Genomic DNA, 26,120 nt, shown 5'->3' with positions numbered 1-26,120 from the left:
TCCCTAAAATTTCCACTCCTGAGACCCATTCAAGTACACAATTATAGTACTGTACTTCCACTTTAACTGCCATGGCGGCATCCTGGTCAGGCTCTTTGGCTAAGGATGCCCCACACTGCTATGCAAACTGCAAATCCCAGGACTCTATGGCGATTCAAGTGGAATCACAGAGCTATAACTGAGCAAATTTGGAAGGTACCATGTTCCCTGGAGCAACAGAGTACAAGGCAAGCTTCATCTTGTGCATACCAGCCTTTCCAATATTTATCATGTCTGCCTGCAAGATCAAATGCCTTTTACTTCCCAGCCATTCCTCTCCAGTTTCCACCTCCTCATCCCACTCTGGCCAAGCTCAACAACACTCTTCTTAAAATATGGCACCCGTTTAGGGTCGTTGCGTTGAAAACCAGAGCGCTCCTGTACCCTTTAATGGCTGTGTAGGAGAAGGAGTTTCAATAAGCATTGCTTGTTTGTTACCTGGATGCATGACAAGTGACACCGGTGAAATTATCACTTTTACACAACTATTAAAGGGCACAGTGCTCTCCAGTTTTCAATCTGACAATCCTACTATACCTAGTACTCTAGCTGCACCCTGAGTAGACAACTATGTTGGGGACAATACTTCTGGCATTACAACCTAAGATTACTTCTTCCATGGTTTAACTTTGCACAACTACAACACAGTTGGCTGACGCCGTTCAGCTGGAGATTGGAAGCAATTCAGCGTAGTTTGTACAATATGGCTGCATCTAGATGTGGATGAGTTGAAGAAGCAATAAATGGGAGTGCAATGAAAGACTGAGAACATATCTGTCCCACAAACTGCTTTCCGAGTTGGTCTCTCTTTGCAGAGGAATCCTGCGTAGTCTTGAAATCTGACCAGACCAGAACATGACACAAGGACAATGGCCATCTTCCACCATTGTTCCCTAGCAATTGGCATCTTCTGACCGATGGCGCCGCTGATCCTGGCAAAGATGCCCATTCTCATGTTCTTCTCATTAATATTTGTGTAGCCTATTCTTTCCACCTGCCGGCCGACCCAGGAACCCGCAAAGTCTCTCATCTTCTCCGTTCATCTTTAGGGAAAAGAGTTCCTGCTTAATACCATTCAGATGCTGGCTTCAGCCTTCAGCCCACTTACGTTTTGAGTTGTACCATCAAAAATCGTCATTGTCCAAGTTTTTACATTGCTTTGCAACTCATTCCCTTCTTTCTCCAATGATGAATCCTTCCCAGAGATTTTCTTGGGATTAAAAACGTGTGGACTGCATGCTTCTTTAGGATACAAGATTATATAAGATGAGTCTTTTACACATCGACATAGAAGGGTTGGCATAACTGGCACCAAGCAAAAAGGGATGAACCCACAGACAGTTTAAATTCTCGCAGATTGTGACGGCTATTTTGGCAAGTGGCTTATGAAACAAGGCAGAATCGGCTAACGTTTGCCCCCGGCAGTAGTCTAAGACCAGAAGCGTTATTTCACCTCATTGCTTAGGGCTCCTTTCATGGTTGGTCAGGAGCCATAGTCAATTTTGTGCCTGCTAGCGGTAAAGATTTGGCCATTGTGAAGCACATGCAACAAGACGAAGCCTTTGGGACGTTAACAAACATGATCCAAAACAGACGTGAGACATTGCGTGTGCGAAGTACACTTCGTTTGCAACTTGAAAATGTTCCTTCCCCCCCCCCCCAAAAAAAAAAACTGTAGGCAAAGCAAATTGAATAGGGACACCAAATTGAATAGGGATATTTTCTTTGATATGGCGACTATTTGTAATAAAAGGTCATTCTGGAAACAGCATCCATGTTTATGGTGAGATGCGACAGAAGAGAGATGGTGGGCATCATGTCCAGATTTGAGCGCTACCAGGGAATCCATGTTGTGGAACGAAGCGCAGTTTGTCCAAGGTATAAGATGGGCGCGAGGATTGGGTACAGACTTATTTTGGAACCCATTCTTTTCAATGGAAAACGTTGGAGTTGGCAGTGTGATGAGACCTGGTCTTAACCTCCTAGTCCGACCTATAGCAAGAGAACGGTGATGGTGAGGAACACGATCCCTGTGGCCACCACAACCAAGGAGACCTCCGAGACCTTCCCGCTGTTGAGCGTAACTTTGAAGGCGGTAATTTCCTCTTGGTAGCCTTCTTCCTTGGCGGTGCACTTGAAGACCCCCTGATCCATCGGGGTGCTCTCCCCGAAACGTAGGGTGCAGGACTGTTCGTCCATGGAGCACGGGTACGTCTTGTCGTCTTTGACCCACGTGTAGATGGCATGGTGAGACCTCAGCGGGCACGGCAAGTAGATATAGCTGGTGGGGTCCACACTCACTTTCTTGAGAGACTCTTGGGCCAATTTGGCTTCAAAGTTCAGAATCCAACAAGAGAGGAAGGCGGGGAAGATGAGAAAGAAAACAGGAAAAACAAGGTTTTATCAAGGGAATGCTCTGCCAAGGGGATGTCCTTCCTGGCTCAATCTGAACCAGTGATGTCCAAACTCTGGCTCTTCAGTTGCTTTGGACTTCAGCTCCCAGAAGCCTCAGCCACCTTGGCCAATGGTCTGGGATGCTGGGAGCTGAAGTCCAAAACACCTGGAGGGCCAGAGTTTGGACATCGTTGATCTAAACTATTTACCCCCTTATATCGGGGGATATAGACCTCATACCATCCAACATTTCACAGATGAAATCTGGGACATGTGTGGCCATCTAACAACAGAACAGAGTCAAAGTGGCAACAGTTATTAAGGAGGATGAAAACACAGACTAGGAGAGGCTTGCTGAAAGAACATTTTGCTGGCCTTTGACTGTAATAAAGTTATTGATTTGATTGACTGAAAGAACGTCAGAGAAATTGCTTGTTAAACAGTGTGATGCGGCAGCTAAAAAGGCCAATGCGATTTTAGGCTGCGTCAATAGAAGTATAGTGTCTAGAGCTCTAGGGAAGTAATAGTGCCACTCTATTCTGCTCTGGTCGTGCCTCACCTGGAATAAGACTGTTCTGGGCACAACAATTCAAAAAGGATTTGGACAACCTGGAGCGTGTCCAAAGAAGGGCAACTAAAATGGTGAAGGGTCTGGAAACCATTACTTATGAGGAATGACAGAGGGAGCTGGGGATGTTTAGCTTGGAGAAGAGAAGGTTAAGAGGTGATATGATAGCCCTGTTTAAGTATTTGAGGGGATGTCATATTGAGGAGGTACCCATTCCAGAAAGGACCCATATGCCTCAAGACCACCCTGCCCAGCTGGTTGGACCATGTGCTGGAAAGGTTTTGATGCACTGGCATACCTTCAGCAGCTTCGCATACATATGTGGTGTTGGTTGAATCCAGGCTTTGAAGCAACCTGTTGAAGAAGAAAGGGACAATGTTAGAAGAATCCTATTGAATCGGAACAAAAACCCACCTAACCCTCAACTCCTCCTCCTCATATTTAATAATTTCCAGTTTATGGTGACCCTAAGGTGTATCTATCTCTGGAGGTGGCTTCCCATTGCCTCCGACAGTGAGAGAGCATGACTTGCCCAAGCTCACCCAGAGTATTTTTGCGTGTTTTGGGGCTATGTGGCCATGTTCTAGAAGAGTTTATTCCTGACGTTTCGCCAGCATCTGTGGCTTTGGCATTTTCAGAGAATGCTGGCATGGAAGAGAGTTGGATATATATGTGTATCTATACCTATATCTACACGCTATGTGACCCTGGGTGGGGAGGAGTGATTTCCATGTTAATCCCAAAGAGTTTCCACAGCCAAGCTTGGTCTCCATGAGATCCTCACCCAACACTTAAAGCACCACACTACACCTGTTCCCAATGTCTCCTTATGACAAAACCTGTTTGTGCATGGACATGACCCCAGCAACACAAAGTTGCAAGGAAACACAACAGCTAGCATTGGGGCCCTGGCAAATATAGTGAGCTTTCCACAATCCCATGCTTCCACCCTTCCGTCTTCAGTTTCAGACCTGCTGCCAGTGGGGTTTTCCTCTTGGGAGACGGCAGAACACCTCCTTCTGTCCATGTCCCATCCGCAGTACGGGTCACGGGCCAGGACACACTTCCAGCAGTTTTCACTGTACTGGTTGCAATCTGTCAGCGGCAGGCGCGTCACTTCAGACTTGGTGTCGGCGTACAAGTGGCCCTGCCAGAGAGAGAAGACGGATCAGGACGGTGGAAGAAGAGACTTCCAAGTAGCTCACAAGTCAGTTCTTGAGAACTTATTTATTGTCAGGGTTGCCGGTTCAGGGTCATCCCTGGCCCTAGGGGATGTGGGGAGTGCAAACAACACCGAGTGACACCCCAGAGAGGGTTGTACATTTGGTAGGATAGTACATCCACTGGGACTGGCATGGATACTGGATGAGCGAGAAAGAGCATCACCTCTCTTTCTCGCTCACCCTGCAGAAATGCCACACTAGTACCATCGACGCCCTCTCAATGTTGGCAGAGCAGATCATAGAATCGTAGAATCATAGAGTTGGAAGAGAATAACTCAAGAGCCATCCAGTCCAAGCCCATTCTGCCATGCAGGAAATCACAATCAAAGCATCCCCAACAGATGGCCATCCAGCCTCTGCGTAAAGATTTCCAAGGAAGGATGCTCTGATAGTGTTCGTCGGGCAGACAACAGTGACACAAGGGGGCATGCAAGTGGCTCTGAAAGGGGTGCAGCAAGTGGGCTAGGGCCCCCCATTTTAACAGGAAGCCTAGCCCTGGTGTTTTCAGGATAACACGATCTGGAAGCCATGGCCTATGAGAAACAGCTCAGGGATCTGGGAATGTTTAGCCTGATGAAAAGAAGGTTAAGAGGGGACAAGAACGGGCTTGCTTTCCATGACTCCAAAGACAAGGGCAAGGAGCAATGGATTCAAACTACAGGAAATGATTCCACCTAAATCTCAGGATGGTCAGATAGTGGAATATTTTGCCTCGGAGGGTGGTGGAGTCTTCTTCTTCGGAGGTTTTTAAGCAGAGGCTGGATGGCCATCTGCCGGGTATGCTTTGACTGAGAGTTCCTGCATGGCAGAATGGGGTTGGACTGGATGGCCCTTGGGGGTCTCTTCCAACTCTATGCTTCTATGATTCCTGCATGGCAGAAGGAGGTCGGATTGGATGGCTCTTGAGGTCTCTTCCAACTCTACAATTCTATGAACAAGGTGGGGTTCAAATGGCATTCCCGCACCTCTTTCCTGAAGCTTCCAGGCAACCCCTCAGTGCCAAATGACAATACAAAACAAAACACACCATGTGTTCCACCCAGGCTTTGTGTGTTGGCATAGCCTGTCAAATTCCTATGTCATCCTCTGTGCCATATACTGTACTGGTCCTAGGATCTTACCGTGCTGGCATCCAGGATGATAGAGGAGATGGGCTCTTGCTCCTTGAAGGGACTTATCTCGGCAACGATCACCGTCTGGTCTCTGCTCCGGAGCACTTTATGGATCTTCCCTTTGGCTGCCGAAAAGAGAGAAGGTTGCGTTCAGAGACGGAAGCAATGGCATCACTAGGGTTGGAGTCAACCCAGTGTGGTAACTCATGCCCAGGACATCTGGCACACCCCTTAGCTACTCTCCTCTGGTAGCTTTTACCATGGTGGGGATAGTGCTGCCATTGCCTGGCAGCCCTTTTTGGGTCTGGCAGGGCTGCTGGCCAAGTGGCAAAGGCATACCACTTTGGAGGTTTTTCCAGATCAAGTGCCAATTTTCGAATCAAGCCACAATGGCAAGAACAGCCTTCCACTATCTTCCTTCCTTCCCTCTTGACCTCACCTGTTCCAAGGTAAAGGACATCATAGGAGACATTGCTGGCATCCCGCACCCGATCCACCACCACGTGGGTGTAAGTGTCATTATTTTGGAGGACGTATAAGGGACGTTCCTCATCTGGGTAGATAACAACGTCTAGTTCTGGGTGCTCCTTAATGAAGGTCAGAGTCTGTCTGGGCAAAAGGTGGTAGGAATCTGGCGAGACGCACTGTGAAGGAGGATAGAAAAACCGACAACGATTTGTCCCAATAATGAAAAGAAGCAGAGGGTTTATCTACAAGGAGGAGGGGTGAAAAAATCTCTGGACGCTTTAAAAGTTTCCATTCTTTGATAAAATTATTTTAGCTATGCATTAATGGTTTTGCGTCCACACTTTTTAAATGAAATATCCCTATTTCCTTGGGTTCTTCCTCATTCCCCATCACATGTCACATCTAGACATATGCAAGAGGACACCGTTAGGAGAGAACACTTTTCTAGACATCTATAGGTCCGTCAGAATGACTCTGGTCCATTTCTGCTGGACGTTGGCCAAAGAATCGCGCTGGAAGACCTACCGACTTCCTCCAGAACTTGACCATAGAGTCATGCTGGAGATGCTGCAAATAATCAAATCTGCCAATGCTTTAACCCCACTAATATGGCGGGATGACAATAGATAGATAGATAGATAGATAGATAGATAGATAGATAGATAGATGATAGATAGACAAATAGGTTCTGTAAGAATCCTAAAAACAAGATATACTTTACCGTGCCCGGTCTAGGGGTGGGTATGCTCCCGGTCACACCCTTGAAGTTTGAAGTCTTGAAAAGGGAGCTAATTCTCTTCATAGAGTATGAGCAGACAGCTGAGGAACCCCTTTGGATAAGAAACACAAACATTACACACACACACACACACACACAGAGTGTGCCCGTGCTATACGCTGGCACTGCTTATGTGGCTTCCAGCGTATGCGCCAGAAGAAGCCTCGGTGCACCAGGAAGAGGTAACAGAGTGCGCCGCACACACGAGCCCCATTACTTCTAATGGGGCTTGGGCATACACATTTTCCCCCTTATGCGGGGAGTCCGGAACAGATCCCTGTGTAAAGGAAGGGCGTACTGTATATGGCGTGATCTTTTGTGCAGGACTCATGTTTCACCCAAGTAGAGTGGGTACCCAAGGGGTCAAGAAGAAAAGACAAGCAAATCTCAAATGTCTTATCTTGACTACTTGGGGGCATTATCCACATCCAAATGCATCTGTGGGCTCATCTAGCCCAGTGGTCCTCAACCTTTCTAATGCCGCCACCCTTTAATACAGTTCCTCATGTTGTGGTGACCCCCAACCATAAAATTGCGGTGTCTCGGTTCCTACGACCATAAGAGATACGTGTTTTCTGGGACTTCCGGCCGGCTACGGAGGCGTGCGGGAGCATTTGGTGGAGGCTCTGCCAGACCTCTCTTTTCTCGTGGCGTTACCTGGGAATTCTATCACCTAAACCCAGGTCAAACCCACCCAGATAGGGGGGTTCTAGGGTACTCTCACAGAGGCTCTACACTCGACTTGCAGCGTCCTCCCAAACGGAGTCGTCTGGAGAGACGACCTCAGGAGGGAAGGCAGTGAGTCAAGAGAGCCATGAGAGCCAAACCGCGAGCAAAGCCCTTTGGGACCCAGCGCCTTTGCCGGCTTATTTTTAAACTTTGCAAGGGAGGAAGACAGAGGCAAAGCTTCTAATACTACCATCAAGAACCCTACTTTATTTAATATCTATGTTTGCGGTTTCCCTTGGAAGGGAAAAGAATCTTCACTCTAAAACTTCTTTTTTCCCCCTCGCTCCTTTTGGGGTAAGAATCGGAGCACAACAACTTGCAACTTTGTATGCAGCTGCATTGCAAGATAACAAGGAGATAATTGGATAATTCCCAAGTGGATTACACTCTCCTTTGTTTGCTTTATTATCCTTTGACTAAAAGCAGAGTGGAACTCTAAAAGACACCAACTGCCCTAATGGGAAAAAGATCCCCTCTGCTGAGAAAGCAATTCTTAATTGACTTTTACTTTTGAGTTGAAAGCTACTAATCCTCTGGGACTTAGCTTTGTTTAAACAACTTTCTGAATAAGCTGTTATTACTTTCATTAGTAAGCTATTTTTATATAGCTTTGATTTTGGGCTAACTCTTATTGCAGAAATATACAAGAAGACCCCATCCCTTTCTTCTTTGTCTGGAACCACCTTATATTGAAGAAATGAATACAAGAAACACTACAGCTAAATTAACATCCCAATCAACCAGGAGAGACTCATTGGAACAGTCCTCCATTATGGAGGAAATTAAGGCCCGTTACAGACCACCCAAAAGGGGCGGTTTTGGGCCGCTGCCGTTGCAGCGCGGAGGAGCCGCAGCAGCCAAACCGTGCGACTCCTCCGCGCTGCAAAAAAGGAGTGCAGAAATCGCACTCCTTCCGGCAACCCGGAAGAGCCGCCGCAAGTGCCAAAGCGCGCACTTGTGACGGCTCTTCCGGGTTTAGACGTCTGGACGCTGTGCGTCCGTTACGTCAAAATGGCACTGCCCGTCTTTATAGGGCGCTGCCATCTTGCCGTACGGAATATGTGCGAGGGGCAAGGCGCGCCCAGAAGCGCCGCCCGACGGCGCTGCTTAGGCCTGTTTGTAAGGCGCCTAAGAGACTGGCAGCACAAATGGAGAAAAATGGGAGAGAAATGGAGAGGAATTTCAAGCAAGAAATGAAAGATTTGAGGAAAGATTTGAAATATGACTTAAAGCTGGAATTGAAATCAGAATAAGGAGGGATTAAACAATCTTTGGAAGATGCAGTTAAAGAAATAACACAAATGTCAACCAGAGTGGACAAACTTGAACCGAAAGCCCAAAAATTAGAAGAAAAAAGGGAATAAAACACCAACAAGAACTCCAATTAGACCAAAAAGCTTTGGAAGACCTAAAGGCTAGAGAGAACTCTCTGAAGATTAGAGGCCTGAAAGAAAGAGAGCATGAGAACCTGTACGAAATTCCTTATGACGATTTCATTAAAGATGTAAATAAATTATTCAGAGTTAACTCTTCCAAAGCAAAAGAAAATAACCTGCCAAGAGATATTGTGATTTCCTTTGTGAGGAAAAAAGTTCGAGATGAACTCCTCTTTTTAAGTTATGAGTCTCCTTTGGAAATAGATGGCGTACAAATTAAAATTTTTAAAGATATCCCCAAAAGACTGTTGCAAAAGAGATCAAGTTACAGGTTCCTGACTATGAATTTAAATATTTATAAAATCCTCTACAGATGGGAAAAAATTGAGGGGCTTTCAGTTAAATGGAATCAGAAATGGCATCGTCTGAATACAATATTAAAAGCCAAAGATTTTTGGACAAAATATGGGAAATCAATTGAAAAAGAAATGGACAGAGAAGTTCAAGAAACTAAATCCTCAACAGAAGATATTTCAAATAAGAGTGAATCTGAAGATGTAGACCAAGATAATAATATCAACAAAGATTTATCTACTGAAAATAAAGCAACCACATCAAAGAATGAAATCAACACAGCCTCGGGGTCTAAGGTAATGAAAGACAAAATTTTACTATCCCTGATTAAAAATAGAAGTAAAAAGCATAATAGAAAAAAAAACTGAATAAGAAAAGAAAATACAGTATTAAGTTAGAAGGATTGGTAGAGGATTATATTAGGATATGGAGATTTTATCTTGGAACATAAAGGGACTTAATTTCTGTGGTGCATTTCTACGTTGTGCTTACCACTTTTATTTCTAAGGTCCAAATGATGTTCAGCTAATCGCAGGCTGCTGCCACATTGCAGAAATAAAGCATTTTGGCACCACTTCAACTTCAATGGCTCAATGGTATGGACTCCTCAGACTTGTAGTTTGGAGAGATATTTAGGCCTTCCCTGTCTGAAAACTCTCTGGTGCTCCATCAAACTACAAATCCTAGAATTCCATACCATTGAGCCATGGAAGTTGAAGAGAAGTCCCATCCCCAAGTTCACGCATGCATGCACCCCTTTTAAGCCTTCGGTCCCTACCATTGCTCACCATGTGCTGGAGAAGACGCCATACAGGATGGCGTCGTCTTTACCGTCCTTTCGGAAAACGAAGGCGTCTCGGAGGTGGTGGAAACGCATGGGTTCGTTGGGGTGTCCGCACACCATCCTGGCCTTCAAGAAAGTGGTCCACGAATCTGTCAGGATGGGTCTGGCACCTTGGTCCACCTGGAAGAACGGAAGGCTACAAACTCAATAACAATAACTCCGGAAGAAAAATAGAAGGCCATGTTCGTGACTCAAGGAGCCAACTTTCTTGAAAGAAAGGCATTTCTGTCCCACGCTCCATCCATCCATCCATCCAGATAAAGGAGACTCAAGCTGTAGATATGGCTGTATCTCCTATGACCTGGGAAAGATGGTTCCAATACAAAGGGTACTAAAAGTCATAAACACACTGCAGAAATAATCTCGTTTGAGGCTGCTTTAACTGCCCTGGCTCAATGCTAGGGAATCCTGGGAACTGTAGTTCATTGTGGCACCAAAGCTCTCAGACAGAGAAGGCTCAATGATTCACGAAACTAGTTCCCAAAATTTCCTAGCATTGAGCCAGGGCAGTTAAAGAGGTCTCAAACTAGATTATTTCTGCGGCGTGCTTTGTACCATAGTGATTGTATTCATAGTCTGAGATCTTTGGATATAGGGAGGGTATATAGGATATAGGATTTGGATAGACAAGATATAGGGAAGGAGTAGAAAAGCTATTGCAAATGTATCAGCCCAACATTGCATTTGCTTTCTTTTGCAGCACCATCTCAAATCAGGCTCATGGCTAGCTTGCAATCTGGCCTGAGATCTTTGATTAGAGAGGCTCTTTCTTCCACCTTACATTTCCACTAATAGAAACCCATCTTCCCATGCCATGATCTTCTCCCTTACCTTGCAGACGCGCCCAAGATGAGCTTTGTACGGCTCTTCATCCAATCCAGCGCTTTCGTTGACGGCGTTGTAGAAGAAAAAGATTTCATCTTTGCTGGGGTTATCCTCGGGCAGCAAGGCAGCGCCGACAAATTCCGCTTCTGGGGTGAGAGACAAGTCCAGGTGAGACAAGCGGCAAAGTCACATCGCGGTGCGGAAATAACATATTACAGTGAACCGCCACAAATCAGTGGGACTTGGATATGTTTAGCCCGGAGAAGAGACAGTTAAAATATGATAGCCTTGTTTAAATACAGTACTTAAAGTGATGTCATATTGAGGAGGGAGCAAGCTTGTTTTCTGCTGCTGCAGAGACTAGGACAAAGAGCAATGGATGCAAGCTACAGGAAAAGAGATTCCATCTCAACATTAGGAGGAACACAACTGATCACAATGGGACTTTGCTTAACTACTTTGCTTTAAGAAAACGGGACTGAGGATAAAGAGTATTTCTTACTGGCCAGCCAGCTGTCTTCAGTCTTAATTCCCTTTTTGTTTCCATAGCTTCTCTGGATGGAGCTTTTGTTCCCGGACAAGGCAGAATAAAGGTTGTCTTCTAAACAGGGGAATTAAAAGTGGGATAAAATGGAGTCGTCAGTTAACAGTAGACACAAATCTGACATTAAAAATGGCAATACCCCAAAACTCAATTCCTGGACATACAGTATGGAATATAAAGGTTGCAATCTTCGAACAAGGAAATTGCAAAAGTAAACTAGAGCTGCAGCTGCACTGCAGAAATAATGCAGTTTGACACTGTTTTAACTGCCATGGCTCCATCCGATGGAATCCTGGGATTTCTTGTGGAAGGGAGGAGGAGGAAGAGAAAGAGGAGAGAAAAAGGAGACAAGAGAAGAGGAAGATGCAGCAAAGGGAGGAAGATGAATGAGAAGAGATGGAGGAGAAGGGGAGAAGGAGGAGATGAAGAAGGAAGAGGAGGAGAGAAAGAAGAAGGAGGAGGAGGAGAAATAGAAGGAAGAAGGAGGAGAGGAAGAAGGAGAAGAAGAGGAGGAGAAGGAAGGAGGAGAGGAAGAAGGAAGAAGGAGAAGAGGAAGAGGAGAAGGGAAGAAGAAGATGAAGAAGGAAGAGGAGGAGGAAGGAGGAGGAGAGGAAGGAGAAGGAGGAGAACAAAAGAAGAAGATGAAGATGAAGAAGGAAGAGGAGGAGAAGGAAGGAGGAGGAGAGGAAGAAGGAGGAGGAAAAAGAAGAGGAGGAGGAAGAAGAAGAAGAAGTAGTGATGGTAAAGGAGGAGGGGAGGAAGAGGAGGTGAAAGTGGAAGAATAGAGGAGGAAGTAAAAAGAAGAGTGAAGAAGAAGAAAGGAAGAAGAGGAAGAAGAAGGGGGAAAGATGATGAAGACAGAGGAGGAGGAAGAAGAGGGAAGAAAGGAGGAAGAAGAGGGGAAGGAAGATGAAGAAGAAGAAAAGGAGAAAAAGGAGGCAGAGGAAGGGAGGAAGAACAGGAGAAGGAGGAAAAGGAAAAAGAAGAGGAAGAGGGATGAAGAGCAAAGAAGCAGAAGAGGAAAAGGGAGAAGGAGGAGAACAATGGGAGAGGTAGTCACGGCATCAAAATGTAACCCAGAAGAACTGATGGGGTTCAAAGTAGGAGTCAAAATGGACAAATGCTTTAAGCTCCTGGCTCAGTCGGGTGAAGAGCCCCTTCCAGGTTTATTGTAGGGTTTTTGAGGCGCTTTCCAAGATCCTGAGCCCAGTCTATAAATAATTTCAACACCTTGGGAGCTCCCCTTTAAAGCCAAAACATGGTGCAGATCCAAAGGCACAGCTGCTGCCAGCTGTCCATGTGCCAAAACCTGAGCTCCATTTTGGAGACGAGACAAAGAGCACATCTGGAACCCCTAGATCTGGAAAAGGGTCGTCCTGATAGTCCCAGAAGGCTTTCTGGGTGCCATACCTATCGCGACGGCCACAGTGTTTTGGGAGAGCAGGGGTGGGACGATGTTCTCCGCAGAGAGGGTGACAATGTGGCCCTCCTTGTCCTGTTGCAAAGTGGAGTTCACCTGGAAGAGAAGATGAGCTTTTTAGTTACACTTTATAGTAGGCCCTCCACATTCATTGGGGTGAAGGACACAGGACCCTTACAAAAGTGGAAAATCTGCAAATAAATGAACAAACACTATATTATTATTATTATTCTTTATGTGAGAGAACACCTCCCTAGGAACATCTTGGTCCTCCAGCACAACTCTACGGTCAACATCTGGCAGAAGTTGACCACCAAATCGCACCGGAGGACCTACAAATGCCTAGAGAAGTGTTTTCCCTAAGAATCTCTAAACCAGTGGTTCTCAACCTCTGGTCCTCCAGATGTTTTGGACTTCATCTCCCAGATCCTCTCATCATTGGCCATGCTGGCAAAGGCTTCTGGGTGCTGAAGTCCAAAACAGCTGGAGGATCAAAGGTTGGGAACCTCTGCTCTAGACTCTCCATCATGACTCTATGGTCAACTTTTGGTTGTCAATGCTGGAGGACCTAGAGCTTCCTAGAGAAAATGTATCAATTAAATCCACAAATAATCAAATCTGCAAATACTGAGGACCAACTTTAGATGGTTTCTCCCAACTTGTACCACTGTAGCCACCTGCTGTTTTGGCTCCTTCTACCTTGGCGTTGGGCACATGGGGTCCTTAAGGCCATTTCTGTGGCCCTTGACTCCTCCCGATTCTCCATTTTGTGGCTGCAACAAGGCAGACTGCCTCTTTTTGAAGCCTGAAGGAGCGACAATCCACCTTTTAGATAGCTCCACACCTTCAATTCACCTCCATTGAAGACTTCCAAAGTTGATCCTCCTGGTTGCCCAAAAGAGCAGCCATAGGGATGTAGTGCAGCCCTCCAGAAGTGCCAAAACGTGGGGAGGTCTTCCATGCTCTGGAGAACATCAACCCCTGAGTTATGGGATTATTAGTGAGGAGTCGTCTTCTCTATGAGAAAACCGTAGTCCTAAATGCATCAACCAATCCACAAAGTAGCTGTCGAGAAAGGGATAAGCAATCCTCCCCAAAGCAGTCTTCTCCAAACCTTCCTCCCCAAAGCAGTCTTCTCCAAACCTTCCTCCCCAAAGCAGTCAGAGCCTGGGAAAGTTACTTGTTTGGATGACAACACCCAGAATCCCCTACTTGCATGGTTGGCCATGCTGGCTTGGGAACTCTGGTAGTTAGGAGTCCAAAGAAATGAACTCCTCCCAACGATGCCACAGTGAAAACATCTACAGATCTTGTCTTTCCATTCGACACCCATGCTCACCAGAAACCAACACTTGGGAGAACCGGCGTTGGTGCCGCAGACCATCGTTCGGTAGTCCAGCTTCTCAATCACTCGGATTATGTTATCACAGTTCTTCTGCGGAAGAGAGGAAGACATGCTTAGAAAGCAAGGAGTGCCCAGAACTTGCACAGCTACCTTGCAATAGCAATTCATTACAGTTACAGTTCAAAGGACCACCCTGAACTGCTGCCATGGTTGGTGTTTTCTAAAAGTAACTATTTCCAATGTGACATATTATTTATTATATGATGATGATGATGATGATGATGATGATGATGATGATGATGATTTATATCCCACCTCTCACTATGGATAAATCAACCCAGTTTTTTGGGGGGTCAATTTCTAGATTTATTCATGAGTATATCCAAACATTTAGTCTGTAAAATCGATATGTAGAGAGATCTTGTAGCACCTTTGAGACTAACTGAAAGAAAGAAGTTGGCAGCCTTTGTAGACTTCAGTCTACTTCCTCGGATGCATTTACTAGCGTAGAAAGCCAGGGACATACCTATACATGCCATTCAAAATCCTTTGCGTGTGGAAATGAAGTGGCAGATCCAGTATAGATCTGTCCCTGGGCTTTCCACTCCACCAAATGCACCCGAGGAAGGAGACCGAAGCCTAGCGAAGCTCATGCTGCCAACTTCTTTCTTTCAGTTACTCTCAAAGGGGCTAAAAGATCTCTTTGCGTAATGAGTATATACAGTAAATGAAGCCTCTTGAGCATTGCAGATGTCTCCGTTTTGTCTCAAAAAGCAATAGGAGCCCCCATTGTATGAAGGCCACCGGCAAATATGTCTCGGTCCACTATAGTCCTTGGTCCAAACTCAGACTCTGACATTAAAAGGCCACTTAGTCCAAGCTTATTCTCTCATGTAGGAAGACCCCAGACCCCAGATTGTCACAGATGGTGCATTACCGCATCTCGGTTCTCCTCTCCAGCGGTCAGCTTCTTTCGGCAGTCCTTCTCCACTTTCTCATCCGCCTTCAGAGGGATCTGGAAACCCAGAGGGGTGGATTCCAAGTTAAAGCAATTGCCTTCCCATCCAAACCATGTCAAAAACCACGAGGCCTTAAAACGTGAACTATGAAAGAATCCAGCAGCTTATGGTCCAAATTTGGGGGCTTTGTAGTGGCAAGAGGACATCCCATCGAAGGGAAGAGACCCGGGAATTTCAGTGGTCCTTCCCTATTCCTTTGTTGCAATCGTCTAGAAATCACAAAGACCCCTATTGTTGCAAACGGCGACATTTCTAGTTTGCTCTTCCGTTACTTTCATTAACTAGAATACTGTCAGTAAGCATATGGATTGTCAATCTAAAGCTTTTCATGCCCGTGCACTATTGACTACCATGAGCTGATCCTAAACTGGGGTTATAAAACCAATATAGGGGTCCCTCTGCTGTGTGAAGTCGAAGGCTTTTATGGCCGGCATCCATAGTTTTTTGTGGGTTTTTTGGGCGATGTGGCCACGTTCTAGAAGAGTTTATTCCTAACGTTTCATCTGCATCTGTGGATGGCATCTTCAGAGAATGCTGGCATGGAAGAGAGTGGTGTGTGTGTGTACTTTGTGGCCCTGGCTTGGGAGGAGTGATTTCCATGTTAATCTGTGTATACCCCACTCTCTTCCATGCCAACATTCTCTGAAGATGCCAGCCCCAGATGCAGGTGAAATGTCAGGAATAAACTCTTCTAGAACATGGCCACAGAGCCCCAAAAACCCCACAAAAAAACTCTGTTGTTTATGTGATTCTCTCCAGAGGACCTCCCTTGATCAACGATAAACCTTGGTTTGTAAGTAAACCCCTTCCTTGGCTAGTTCAAGGTCCATCCGCAAAACCATGTTCCTAAAGGGAACCAGGTTTTTGCCCAACACTACCACCCGAGGCGGCCGCTTCATCCTGCCTAATGGTTGAACTAGACCTACGTTCCAGTTCTCCCGCTTTAAGTGGCTTACCTCCTTTTGAGTGATGCCCGAACGTGTAAAAGTCAGGACCAAGAGCACCCCTCGGCCTCCAATCAGGACCTGGTTGGAGCCCGCTTCGTGGAACATGGGCTTCGGACTGTCGCGCTCGGGAAAAGGCCGCAGCAAAGCATCTGGAAAGAGAAAGGTTACACACTAAAGGACTGCCCTTCCCAATGGGTGCAATGCATGCAACCCATGCATTGTTGCTTGGACCACACAGGGGTCTTTTTTGGGGAGGTGCAAATTCTTTCCCCAATTTTTTAGCTCCCCAAATGCCCTCTGTGGTTGGCACTGATTTTTAAATTGTGAAACGATGAATTTTAGATGTGGGTTTCCATGCAGCAAATGTGGTTCTCCTGCGGCAAAAAGGCCGCTCTCAGAGCAATACCATCACTTGCCATTTGTGTGTATGTGTGCCGAATAATATTCATTTTTAAATTAATTTTTATTGAATATTCTATTAATATACTATACGCTAACACACATTATATATCCATACGTTCAAACTAACAGCTAACCTCGCACATGCGCAACAATCTCGCACACACCTCTATAGCATTATAGTTGTAATAACCATTCTGTTTCTATAATTTTATATTAAAACTATATCTATTGACCTAAACAATATCATTTCAGCTTTTAAATTCAGCCGTTGGTCAGGTCATTGGATCTTCCTTTTCTTTCCCCTTTCTAACTTTCTTCTCTCTATCTCTTATCCTATCCATTCCTTTCTCTGTTCTTCTCCCTTTTCCTTTGTTTCCCTTCTTATCCACCTTTCCTTTCTTTCCCTTTATTGTGCGGAATAAGATTCAAATTTAGGCCTAGCCTTAGAAAACTGCAGACCGTCGGAGACTTTCTTACAACGAGAACAAATAAACATTAATAACTGCATCTTCTTTTGGGAACAAAATTAGCAAAGGATTGCATCTCTGTTGTATGATAGCAAGATCTTGCCTTTTATATGACCCCCTCAAGAGCCTGTTGTTTTGCTAAGAATTCAAGACTCTGGTTCAGGGGGAAAATGCCCTTTATTTCCTCTCGAAATAACATCTAAATGAAGTATTGTGCGATCCGGAAACATTGTTCTTGAGGCCCAGGAGATTAGGAATGAGGGATGGTTGGGAGACTTCCCCGAATCTCAGCTCTTCCCAGGAAACTTGCACAAACTTGGCAAAGACAATCCCAATTAATCCTGTGTCATCCCACTTTTCCAGCTGCTTTTAAAATGTCCTGGTTTTCTTTCTCTTCCTCCCACTTTCCCCCTTTTGTCTCGATTACTTCAACTGCTGCAAACCGAGTGCAAGATGCAAAAGGAGTTTGCACTCAGTCTGCGTCTTCCACTGGAGAAATGATCCAGTTTGACATCACTTTAACTGCCATGGCTCAATGCTATGCAATTCCAGGAATTGTAGTTTGTCAGAGCTCTCCGACAGAGAAGGCTAAATATCCCATAGGATGGAAGGCCATCCACTGGGAGTGTTCGCATTGTGTCTTGCATTGTGTTTTTTCTGGGGCAGCAGGAAAAAAGATTTCTGCCTCCTCAATATGGTATCCCTTCCAATATTTAAACATGGCTCTCATATCACCTCTTAACGGTCCCTTCTCCAGGCTAAACATCCCCAGCTCCCTAAGTCTCTCCTCATAAGGTAAAATGGGTGGGGGTCTCCAGACATTATGGACTTCAACTCCCATAGTCCTCTACCAATGGCTGTGGTTAAGCGGGCCTTAGATGCCCAGACTGGTCTGGAGAGTCAAAGGTTCCCTACAACTGACTTAAAGGAAAGATGCCAAGAGTCCTATCCTGCGGGGCTGACTCACTACTCTTTATAAAGGAAAGGCACTCTGCGCATGCGCAGAGTGTCATGAATCCCAGAGCTGATGACAGCAAAGTGGCTCCATTCCTATGAGTAGATGGATGTCGGAGTTTAGCCCTAGCTCAGCATTCAGCCCTGCCATGGCAAGAGGTCCATTCCCATCTTTCTTCCCCTTCCACATCGCTTAGGAACATGAACACAAGCCAGAGAAATCCCTATCCCAAAGGAGAGCAAGAGCCCCGGTTCAGAAAGCGCGGAACAAGATGGATGCCGCACGTCCGCTGCGCCAAAAATGCAAATTGCTGCAAAGTGGAACGGATGGGGAGAAAGGACCAAAATTAACACAGCCGCTGCTGTGGTTGCTGTAGCAACACCGGCTTTTCTTGACAGCTTTTGTGATCAGCGTAATAACAGGGACCGAGGGTGTTGTTTTGGTCTGGGAGCATGAACCCCCATCCATGTTCAATGCACAACCAAGCGATAGGAAAAAACGGCATGCTCGAGACGCCTCTTCCCTCCCCTTCAAGGCGCTCTGGATTTTTATCTGCATTGCAGACGGTACCCAAAACTCAACACTGACCTACTCTCTTGAAATCTCCTCCCCTTCCGTCTCTATCTCCGGGAAAAGGAACATTAAAGTAATAAAATACGTATAAAGAGCGCCTGTGTTTGGAAGAGGCTGGCTAGTTGGTGTCAAGCCAGTCTGCTCCTTGCAATTTCAACTAGCATCTGGAATAAACTTTTTGTGTGTGTTTGCCTCGCTTTATTGAGACACAAATTGATCGGCGCACGACCGGAACCGGTTTCAAATGGGAACGACGGTCGTAAAAACCGATCTGCAACTCGCTTTAAATCGTAGTGGGAACAAGCCCAAGGAGTGGAACTGTTTTAGGATCATAGAGATGGAAGATACCCTCAAAGGCCATCCAGTCCAACCCCATTCTGACATGCAGGAATTCTCAGTCAAAGCATCCCTGCCCCGGCTCAATGCTAGGGAATTTGGGAAACTGTAGTTTTGTGAGACATTGAGCCTTCTCCGTCTCTAGTGCCACAATAAACTACAGCTCCCCGGATTCTCTAGCACTGAGCCAGGGCAGTTAAAATGGTCTCAAAACTGGATTATTTCTGCAGTGTGTTTTGGACCAGAGTGACACCTTCGCTTGCTGACGATTCAAGGTATCCAACTTTGGTTCATGCACAACATTATTATCAAACGTACGAGCAGCATTTCGACCACAGCGACAAAAGAAAACCCACAACAGCACCAGCAATGACAAGACGGTTATGAAGGACATTCTAGTCTAGATTCAGAAGCCTGGCAAGTAGTGAATCTGTGAATCACACAGGGCTGGAATAAGCCAAACGTCGGCACTGGAAATGTTTAAACTTGGCTTCACATTGTAAGTACGTCCAGAAGTCCATTAGTCTGGACACAAGCCAGGAAAAACTGCAGGGCCATTAAGAGACCGCCAACTAATGCCAGGGCAGGCTCTTTGTCCACCTCACCTAATGCCATCTGCTCCGACTGGCACTGTTATGGAACAGAATGATCTTTACCTATCGTTTATAAAATAGGACTTGCCAGGAATCAAACCCAGCACCTTCTGTGTTCAAAGCAATCTGATCCGTCACCGAGGTACAAACCCCTGCCAACGTTTCGCAGAAAGTGGTTAAATATTCATCCCTTACTCTATCGCTGTCAACGATTTCTCTATTGGCGATGGTCATTCCGGCAAAGGGGTGAATTCGCCCTGATAGCGGTCCGAACTTTACGGGGGCTCAACCCTTTTTTTTCAAATCGGTTCAGCCAACTGGAGGTGGATATTGTAATAGTGCAGTTCTACAGTAATGCTCACTTTTGTATCTTTTCAGTTGTGTTGTGTGCCTTCAAGTCGTTTCTGACTTACGGTGACCCTAAGGGTTCCCATGGGGTTTTCGTGGCAAGTTATGTTCAGAGACATTGAGCCATTGCCATCCTCTGAGGCTGAGAGAGTGTGACTTGCCCAAAGTTAACAGGATACATCACTATGCACTCCAAAATCTGCAAACTTTGGCTCTGTCGCTTCCATAATTTCATTAATTCCCACTACCATTTAAACCGGATTGTAATTCAGGTTAAACGGGCATGGTTTCCACTTAATTCAAATTCAGAAAGTGCCCATGATTTTTGCCCATTTAACAAGATGCTGATTTTCCCCCCTCCTTTCCCTCAAAACCAGATTATCATAAGTGGGAACCATAACCGGATCGGAATCGGTTTCATAATTCGGTTTAAAACGACTCGCTTCCCATGCAAATGAGAACCAGGTGCGCAAATCGAAATCGGTGTACTCAAATGGAAATGGATCCCTTGTATTTAAACCAATTTTTGTGTCAATGGGAACCATCTGCCTCAGGAACCGGTTTAAATAGAACCGACTCTTTTGGCAAAGGGAACCATTTTGAATCGCTTCCATGCCAGAAAATCTGATAGGAGCAAATGCAGTGGGAACAGTGCTACGAATTCGATTCGATTCATCGATTCGGATCGGAAACCGAATCTCGTGTAAGTGGGAATTAGGCCTAATATTATCTGCAGCTCTTTTTTCTGATTGAAGGAAGAGACTTCTCTGAGGATGTCCAGAGTCCTATTTTTTGGCCTCCCCATTAAGTGCAGTCAAAACTCATTGCTTTTAAAACCAGTGGCCAAAATGTGCCCCATGGACCATCTATGATCCCTTAGTCTACTTCTATGGCCCTTGAAGCATCCAGACTGGTCCTTTGTTCTGGCCAAGAAAAGGCCGAACCAGCTTTACTGGAAACCTCCAGACGTTGCAATTAATCTTGAAACAGGTTGCAGGCTTCCTTTATTTAATAACCTGTTTCCTAATAGGAAAAGTGGATGTCTGGCCAATTCTGGTTTCATTTTCCCCCCTTGTTTTGCAAATCTGAGCAACATCTAGAAATGTACCCTTGATCATTTCTTTAAAGAAGGTGACGGACGGATTCGGGGTGTTGTTTGTCACTTTGCAACGATGACGTCAGGAAGAGACTTTGCACCGGCCAAAAATGTGCCCATTGTAAACAGTATTCAGAAGGTCTGGCTTTTCTGTCCTGACCCTCAAGAAACTTGGGCATCTCAAACAAAGCAAAAGGTCCAGATTTTGCAACGCCCAACAAGGAAAATAATGGGAAAATGACATCTCCCAAAGGAATCTAAAGTACTGTATATGAATGTATGAAAGAGAAAGAGAGGGTGTGCCGTTCCTCCATTAATACTATCAGTTTCCCCCATCTTTGGGCATATCTGCACCTACCCAGATATGTACCAATTTGATACCACTTTTACCATCATGCTTCCAGTCTGTAGATTCCTGGGATTTGTAGTTTGGCGACTTTACGGGAATCCTGCTCCGGCGCTAGGGCTCTCTGGCAGAGAACGCTAAGCACCGCGGCAAACTACGCATCCCAAGGATGTTGCCATGGATGTGGAATGGAGAAACACTCCGAATCTGTTTTTTGGGGAACAGCTGACATTTCAGCTTCCTTTAAAAAAGGAAAGGAAAGGAAAGGAAAGGGAAAAGGAAAGAGAGATGAGATGGGTTTTGGAAGAGGATAAATTCGGGACAAGACGCAACTGACAGCGGCATGTCCAGCTCTGGCCCTTCGCCTCACCAGCCTCGATATTTCTTTTGCGTCAGGATCAATTTTGTTCCAAGCACATTACTGCCCTTAAATTATTTAAAAGACATAGGCTTCTGGTTCTTACGGATACGAACAGAGCAGAACCCTGGAAGCAAAGCAGGGAGGCATCCTTTTGCCAAAGGGATCTATTGAAAGAAGATGTTTGTGATAAGAAAGCGAAAGGTTCTGGGATTTCAAACCAACCTGGGAAACCCAAACCTTATAATGCACCCAATGCATCCATCCCCCAGATTTGCAGAGAGATGGCATGCAGTTGGAAACTCAGGCTCAGATAGACTGCTCCTGCACAGAAGCTCATGGCTAAGAGTCAATAGATTCATAGAGTCACAGAGTTGGAAGAGACTCCAAGGGCCATCCAGTCCAACCCTCTGCCATGCAGGAACTCACAATCGAAGCACTCCAAACAGAGGTCCATTCAGCCTCTGTTTAAAGACCTCCAAAGAAAAAGACTATTCCAAACTCCAAGTGAACATCTTCCACTGTTGAACAGCTCTTACTGTCCAAATGTTCTGCCTAATGTTGAGGTGGAACCTCCTTTCCTGTAGCTTGCATCCATTGCTCCATGTCCTTTTCTTTGGAGCAACAGAAAACAAGCTTGCTCCATCCTCAATATTTCATCCCTTCAATTATTTAAACAGGGCTATCATATCCCCTCTTAACCTTCTCTTTTCCAGGCAAAACATCCCCAGCTCCCTAAGTCGTTCCTCATAGGACATGGTTTCCAGAACCTTCACCATTTTAGTCGCCCTCCTTTGGACACATGGCTCCAGTTTCTCAATGTCCTTTTTGAATTGTGGTGCCCAGAACTGGACACAATATGCCAGATGGGGCCTGACCAGAGCAGAATAGAGTGGCACTATTTCTTCCCTTGATTTAGACACAATACTTCTATCTATGCAGCCTAGAATCGCATTGGCCTTGTTAGCTGCCGCATTGTACTGTTGACTCATGTCCAACTTGGGGTCTCCTTGGACTCCTAGATCCCTTTCATATGTAATCTCTTTAAGCCAGGTCTCCCTATCCTATATCTACACTATATATATATATGTATATATATTTATATATCTCCCAGGTTCCTGCTTTTTGTCTCTGGATCCCTCTTAAAAGAAGCTGGTACCCAAATGCGCTCCTCTGTCTTAGGCTGCGGAGATACGGAGACATTTTTTATTATCGATTCATTCTGTGATGCGGATGTTTTTGTTGAAAGCATGGATGAACCCCCCTGAAAAACAGATCTATTTTCCAACCTCCCCACCTCTTTGTCTGTGTGCATGAGAGAGGATATCACAAATTTCACTCACAAGATCCAACTCTGTGGAAGGCCACCCTGTCCGCACATGCATGCGCTCCATTGCTCAGCAGTCAAGCAACAAACCATCCTTCAAGCCTCTCCAAACGGAGAGCCATGATCACACAGCCCTGCCGCAACGTCCATCCTATCCTGAGCCTCTTTGTCGCCCCAATGTAAACCAACCTAGATGGGGGTTTTGGGGAGCTGGGTACCCCACAACAAGAGCAAAGCTGGACCCACCATTTAAGGATGGAGTGGGGAACAGGAACCCGCACCCAGACCCTAAACAACCATAAACCGAGATGCTCAACAAATCTCTGATATTCCAAATTCTTGCCCAGATTTGCCAAAGAGATGTCTCAAGTAAAAGGAAGGGTTGATGCTGGGGTTTGGAAAAGTCATTCCAACCCCAAAACAGAACCAGTTCTGGCTATTTCCTTTTCCTTCCTTCCTTCCTTCCTTCCTTTCCTTCCTTCTTCAGTTTACAAGAAAGATATATAACAGGGAAATAGAGAGGGATGAGTCTGATAGGTTGATTGATAGATTTCATCAATATTGCTTCTTTCCTTTTGGGGATGGACAAGTGTCTCTGGTTAGAATGACCCAAGAAATTATGCTGTGTGTGTGTGTGTGTGTGTGTGTGTGTGTGTGTATGTATACACACATACATATATTCCAAGCACAAATTCTTGGGTGTCTCTGTGTGTGTGTCTATGTATATATACATATATATTTATATATACATATATTTCAAGCACAATTACTTATTTCATATATATATATGTGTGTGTGTGTTTGTGTCTATGTATATATACATATATATATATATATATACATATAATCCAAGCACAATTTCTTATTCCTTATTTATGTGTGTGTGTGTGTATACAATACATATATTCCAAGCATAATTTGTGTGTGTGTGTATATGTGTGTGTGTGTATATATACATTTGCATATACATATAGTCCAACCAAGCACAATTTCTTATTTCATATATATATATATATATGTGTGTGTGTGTGTGTGTGTGTGTGTGTGTGTGTATATACATATACATATATTCCAAGCATAATTTCTTGGTATACACTCTCTCTCTCTCTCTCTCTCTCTCTCTCTCTCACTCACACACACACACACACACACCAAGAAATTATGCATGGAATTATGTGTGTGTATGTATATACAGTATATATGTGTACACATATGCATACACTTGGAATACACACACACACACACACACACACACACTCCAAGCATAGCGATGACGCATGCCGGGATCCAAAATGTTGGCAGCCCGAAATATTGTTCCAAAAAATGAATGCTTAAAGAGGTAAAAGCTCACCTTTCGGTGTCAGTTTCAACCTGGGGATCTTTTGGGAGCAGACCAAGCAGAAGAGAGGGAATAACAATAAAAAGAGGACTCTCATCTTTTCCTCCTTATCCTTCTTGTTGTTGTCCGCAGGGTGATGGATGCTGCTGGGTTTCACAGAGATGTGCTGCTTCTGCTGCAGAAGGAGAAGGAGAAGAATGATCCAGCGAAGGCAGATTGCTATTTGCAGGCTTCTTCCCCAAAGGCGGCTGTCTCTTTCCCTTTCTCCCCTCCCACCGTTTTCTAATTTATGGGCCTTATATAAAAAAATATATCGAGCTGCAAAGTGGCAGCGTCAGCAGAAGTTGCTCAAAGGGAGGGAAGAAATGCATTGCAAACATGACCAAGCCTTTGTTGGAGACCTGGCATGGCATGGCACAGAAAGGGATCCGCAGGGCAAGGGGTCAGACAAGCCAGTTTGTCCAAAGAATCAACTGTGGAGGCATCGCATTGGCATTAGCTATGCTCATCTATCTATGGGGTGCATCTATGGGGGAGAAGGCAACATGAAAGCATTGCCCTCCCAAATAAGAATTATATCTCCCCCCGAGAGTATTTGTTTTAAATACGTCTATTTATATCATACATTAAACAATACAAATTTTAAAAGGTGCAATGCTGATGTTGTCATCTTCCGTATTATTTCTTACTTACAAAACTTCCATTAACAGCTAACACCTTCGTACTTAATTTCTTCGTCTCTTTCTACATTTACGCTCTTTCCACAGTCGCTCCCCTTCCATACTAACAAATAGGTAAGTCTACATATTAATCGATAATAGATACCTAATGATAGATAAATAATGTTGCTTATTTATTCTCTATTCTCATCCTTTCCAAACTGGTTTTTGTAGTTCTTCTTGCGGCTCCGTTTCCAAATTTTGTTGCAATATATCTGCAACCGGAGACCATTCCTTTCTGTCTACTTTATCCTCCTGATTTATTAAAGCTGATAAATCTGTCCGTTTCGTTCATCTCTATTAATTTCATTAACCAATCCTCCATTTTAGGTGTGTCTTGTTCCTTCCATTTTGCCTCCAGGCCCCAGATTTCTAGCATTGCAGAAAGTGAAACAACTGGAAATGGAAAGTGTCCCTAATGGCCTATGGCCCAGGTCCATTGTAGATGATGTTTGCATCCGCACTGCAGAAACAATCCGGTCTGATACCACTTTGACTGCCTATGGGATTCAGGGAATGGTCCTCTGTCATTGTACCAGAGCTCTGCTTGGGATAAGTGTTATCAAACCACATTATTTCTTTATGGTGCGGATGCGCCCCAAGTAGCCATTGCACTTGCGGGTGCCTTTGGATTTAAAGACGTTTCGGCGAAGACGAGTTTTGCTCCAGCTGCAAAATTCGTAACAAGCTGCCTGGCGATGTAGGTACCTTCCATCTTAAAATACTCGGGGCTAGTCTTTGGATGCTGGGACTTGCAGTCTGACAGCATTGCCACAAAAAGGAAGCCTGTTGCAATAATAATAATAATAAAATGAAAGCTCCCACGCTTTCCTTCTCCAAAAGGAAAGCAAATGGAGGTAAGCATGCTGCACACCCCTTTTGCAAAATTTCTCACTTAAGGCTTAAGAGCATTTGTGCAGCATGGCTCCTGATCCAATTTCACATTTGAAACAGGAACAGAACATGATATTAAAAGAACAGAGGGTACTACTTTACCCGGTTGGTTCATCCGCTGTGTGTTTCGAGCTGATCTTCTATTCCCTTTCATGCAAGCATCCAGACATCTCTCTTTCTATTCGCCATTAGCTACTGCAGCAGATGGTTCATTTCTGCAAACAGGTAGGCTTCCCAAAGGGAAAGAATAAGGTTTTAATGGTGCACCATCTCCTGGCAGTTTTAAAGCACTGCAGACACATGTGGGGTTTTAGAAAAGCCACGCTATAATATGATCCGCTGCTTTGTCATGGTCAGCGTTTGGACTGCGCCTTCCATAATC

At 45.0% G+C, this 26,120-nt stretch overlaps 1 protein-coding gene across 2 annotated transcripts; it reads right to left on the bottom strand.

Moving 5' to 3' along the window:
• Window positions 1-1,745: 1,745 nt before the first annotated feature.
• Window positions 1,746-25,968, bottom strand: LOC121915874 (semaphorin-7A-like). Of its 2 annotated transcripts, XM_042440464.1 has the most exons (15): window positions 25,841-25,968; window positions 24,138-24,300; window positions 15,995-16,134; window positions 14,957-15,034; window positions 14,014-14,109; window positions 12,665-12,770; window positions 11,213-11,311; window positions 10,717-10,856; window positions 9,830-10,005; window positions 6,526-6,634; window positions 5,776-5,980; window positions 5,346-5,461; window positions 3,973-4,148; window positions 3,300-3,355; window positions 1,746-2,369 (listed from the first exon to the last, which is right to left on the bottom strand). In XM_042440464.1, the coding sequence occupies exons 2-15, from the start codon at window positions 24,220-24,222 to the stop codon at window positions 2,032-2,034; spliced, it is 1,920 nt and encodes a 639-aa protein (XP_042296398.1). In that variant the 5' UTR covers window positions 24,223-24,300; window positions 25,841-25,968; the 3' UTR covers window positions 1,746-2,031. The 2 variants fall into 2 exon arrangements, with proteins under 2 accessions (XP_042296398.1, XP_042296399.1); XM_042440465.1 differs by lacking the exon at window positions 25,841-25,968 and having other exon boundaries at window positions 24,138-24,491.
• Window positions 25,969-26,120: the final 152 nt, after the last annotated feature.

This window comes from Sceloporus undulatus, chromosome 9 (genome assembly GCF_019175285.1).
Source record: "Sceloporus undulatus isolate JIND9_A2432 ecotype Alabama chromosome 9, SceUnd_v1.1, whole genome shotgun sequence".
Classification (NCBI taxonomy): Eukaryota; Metazoa; Chordata; class Lepidosauria; order Squamata; family Phrynosomatidae; genus Sceloporus; species Sceloporus undulatus.
The sequence above is the reverse complement of the archived record's forward strand: the minus strand, read 5'-3'. Positions and strand labels throughout refer to the sequence as shown.

Bases quoted from the DNA above. Each gene is read 5' to 3' on its own strand.
- LOC121915874 (XM_042440464.1), bottom strand. From the start codon at position 24,222: ATGAGAGTCCTCTTTTTATTGTTATTCCCTCTCTTCTGCTTGGTCTGC. The intron at 11,312-12,664 runs GTATGGCACCCA...TCCCCTGTTTAG, and splicing joins CACTGTGGCCGTCGCGATAG to AAGACAACCTTTATTCTGCC. The intron at 6,635-9,829 runs GTGAGCAATGGT...TCTTATCCAAAG, and splicing joins GGCGTCTTCTCCAGCACATG to GGGTTCCTCAGCTGTCTGCT.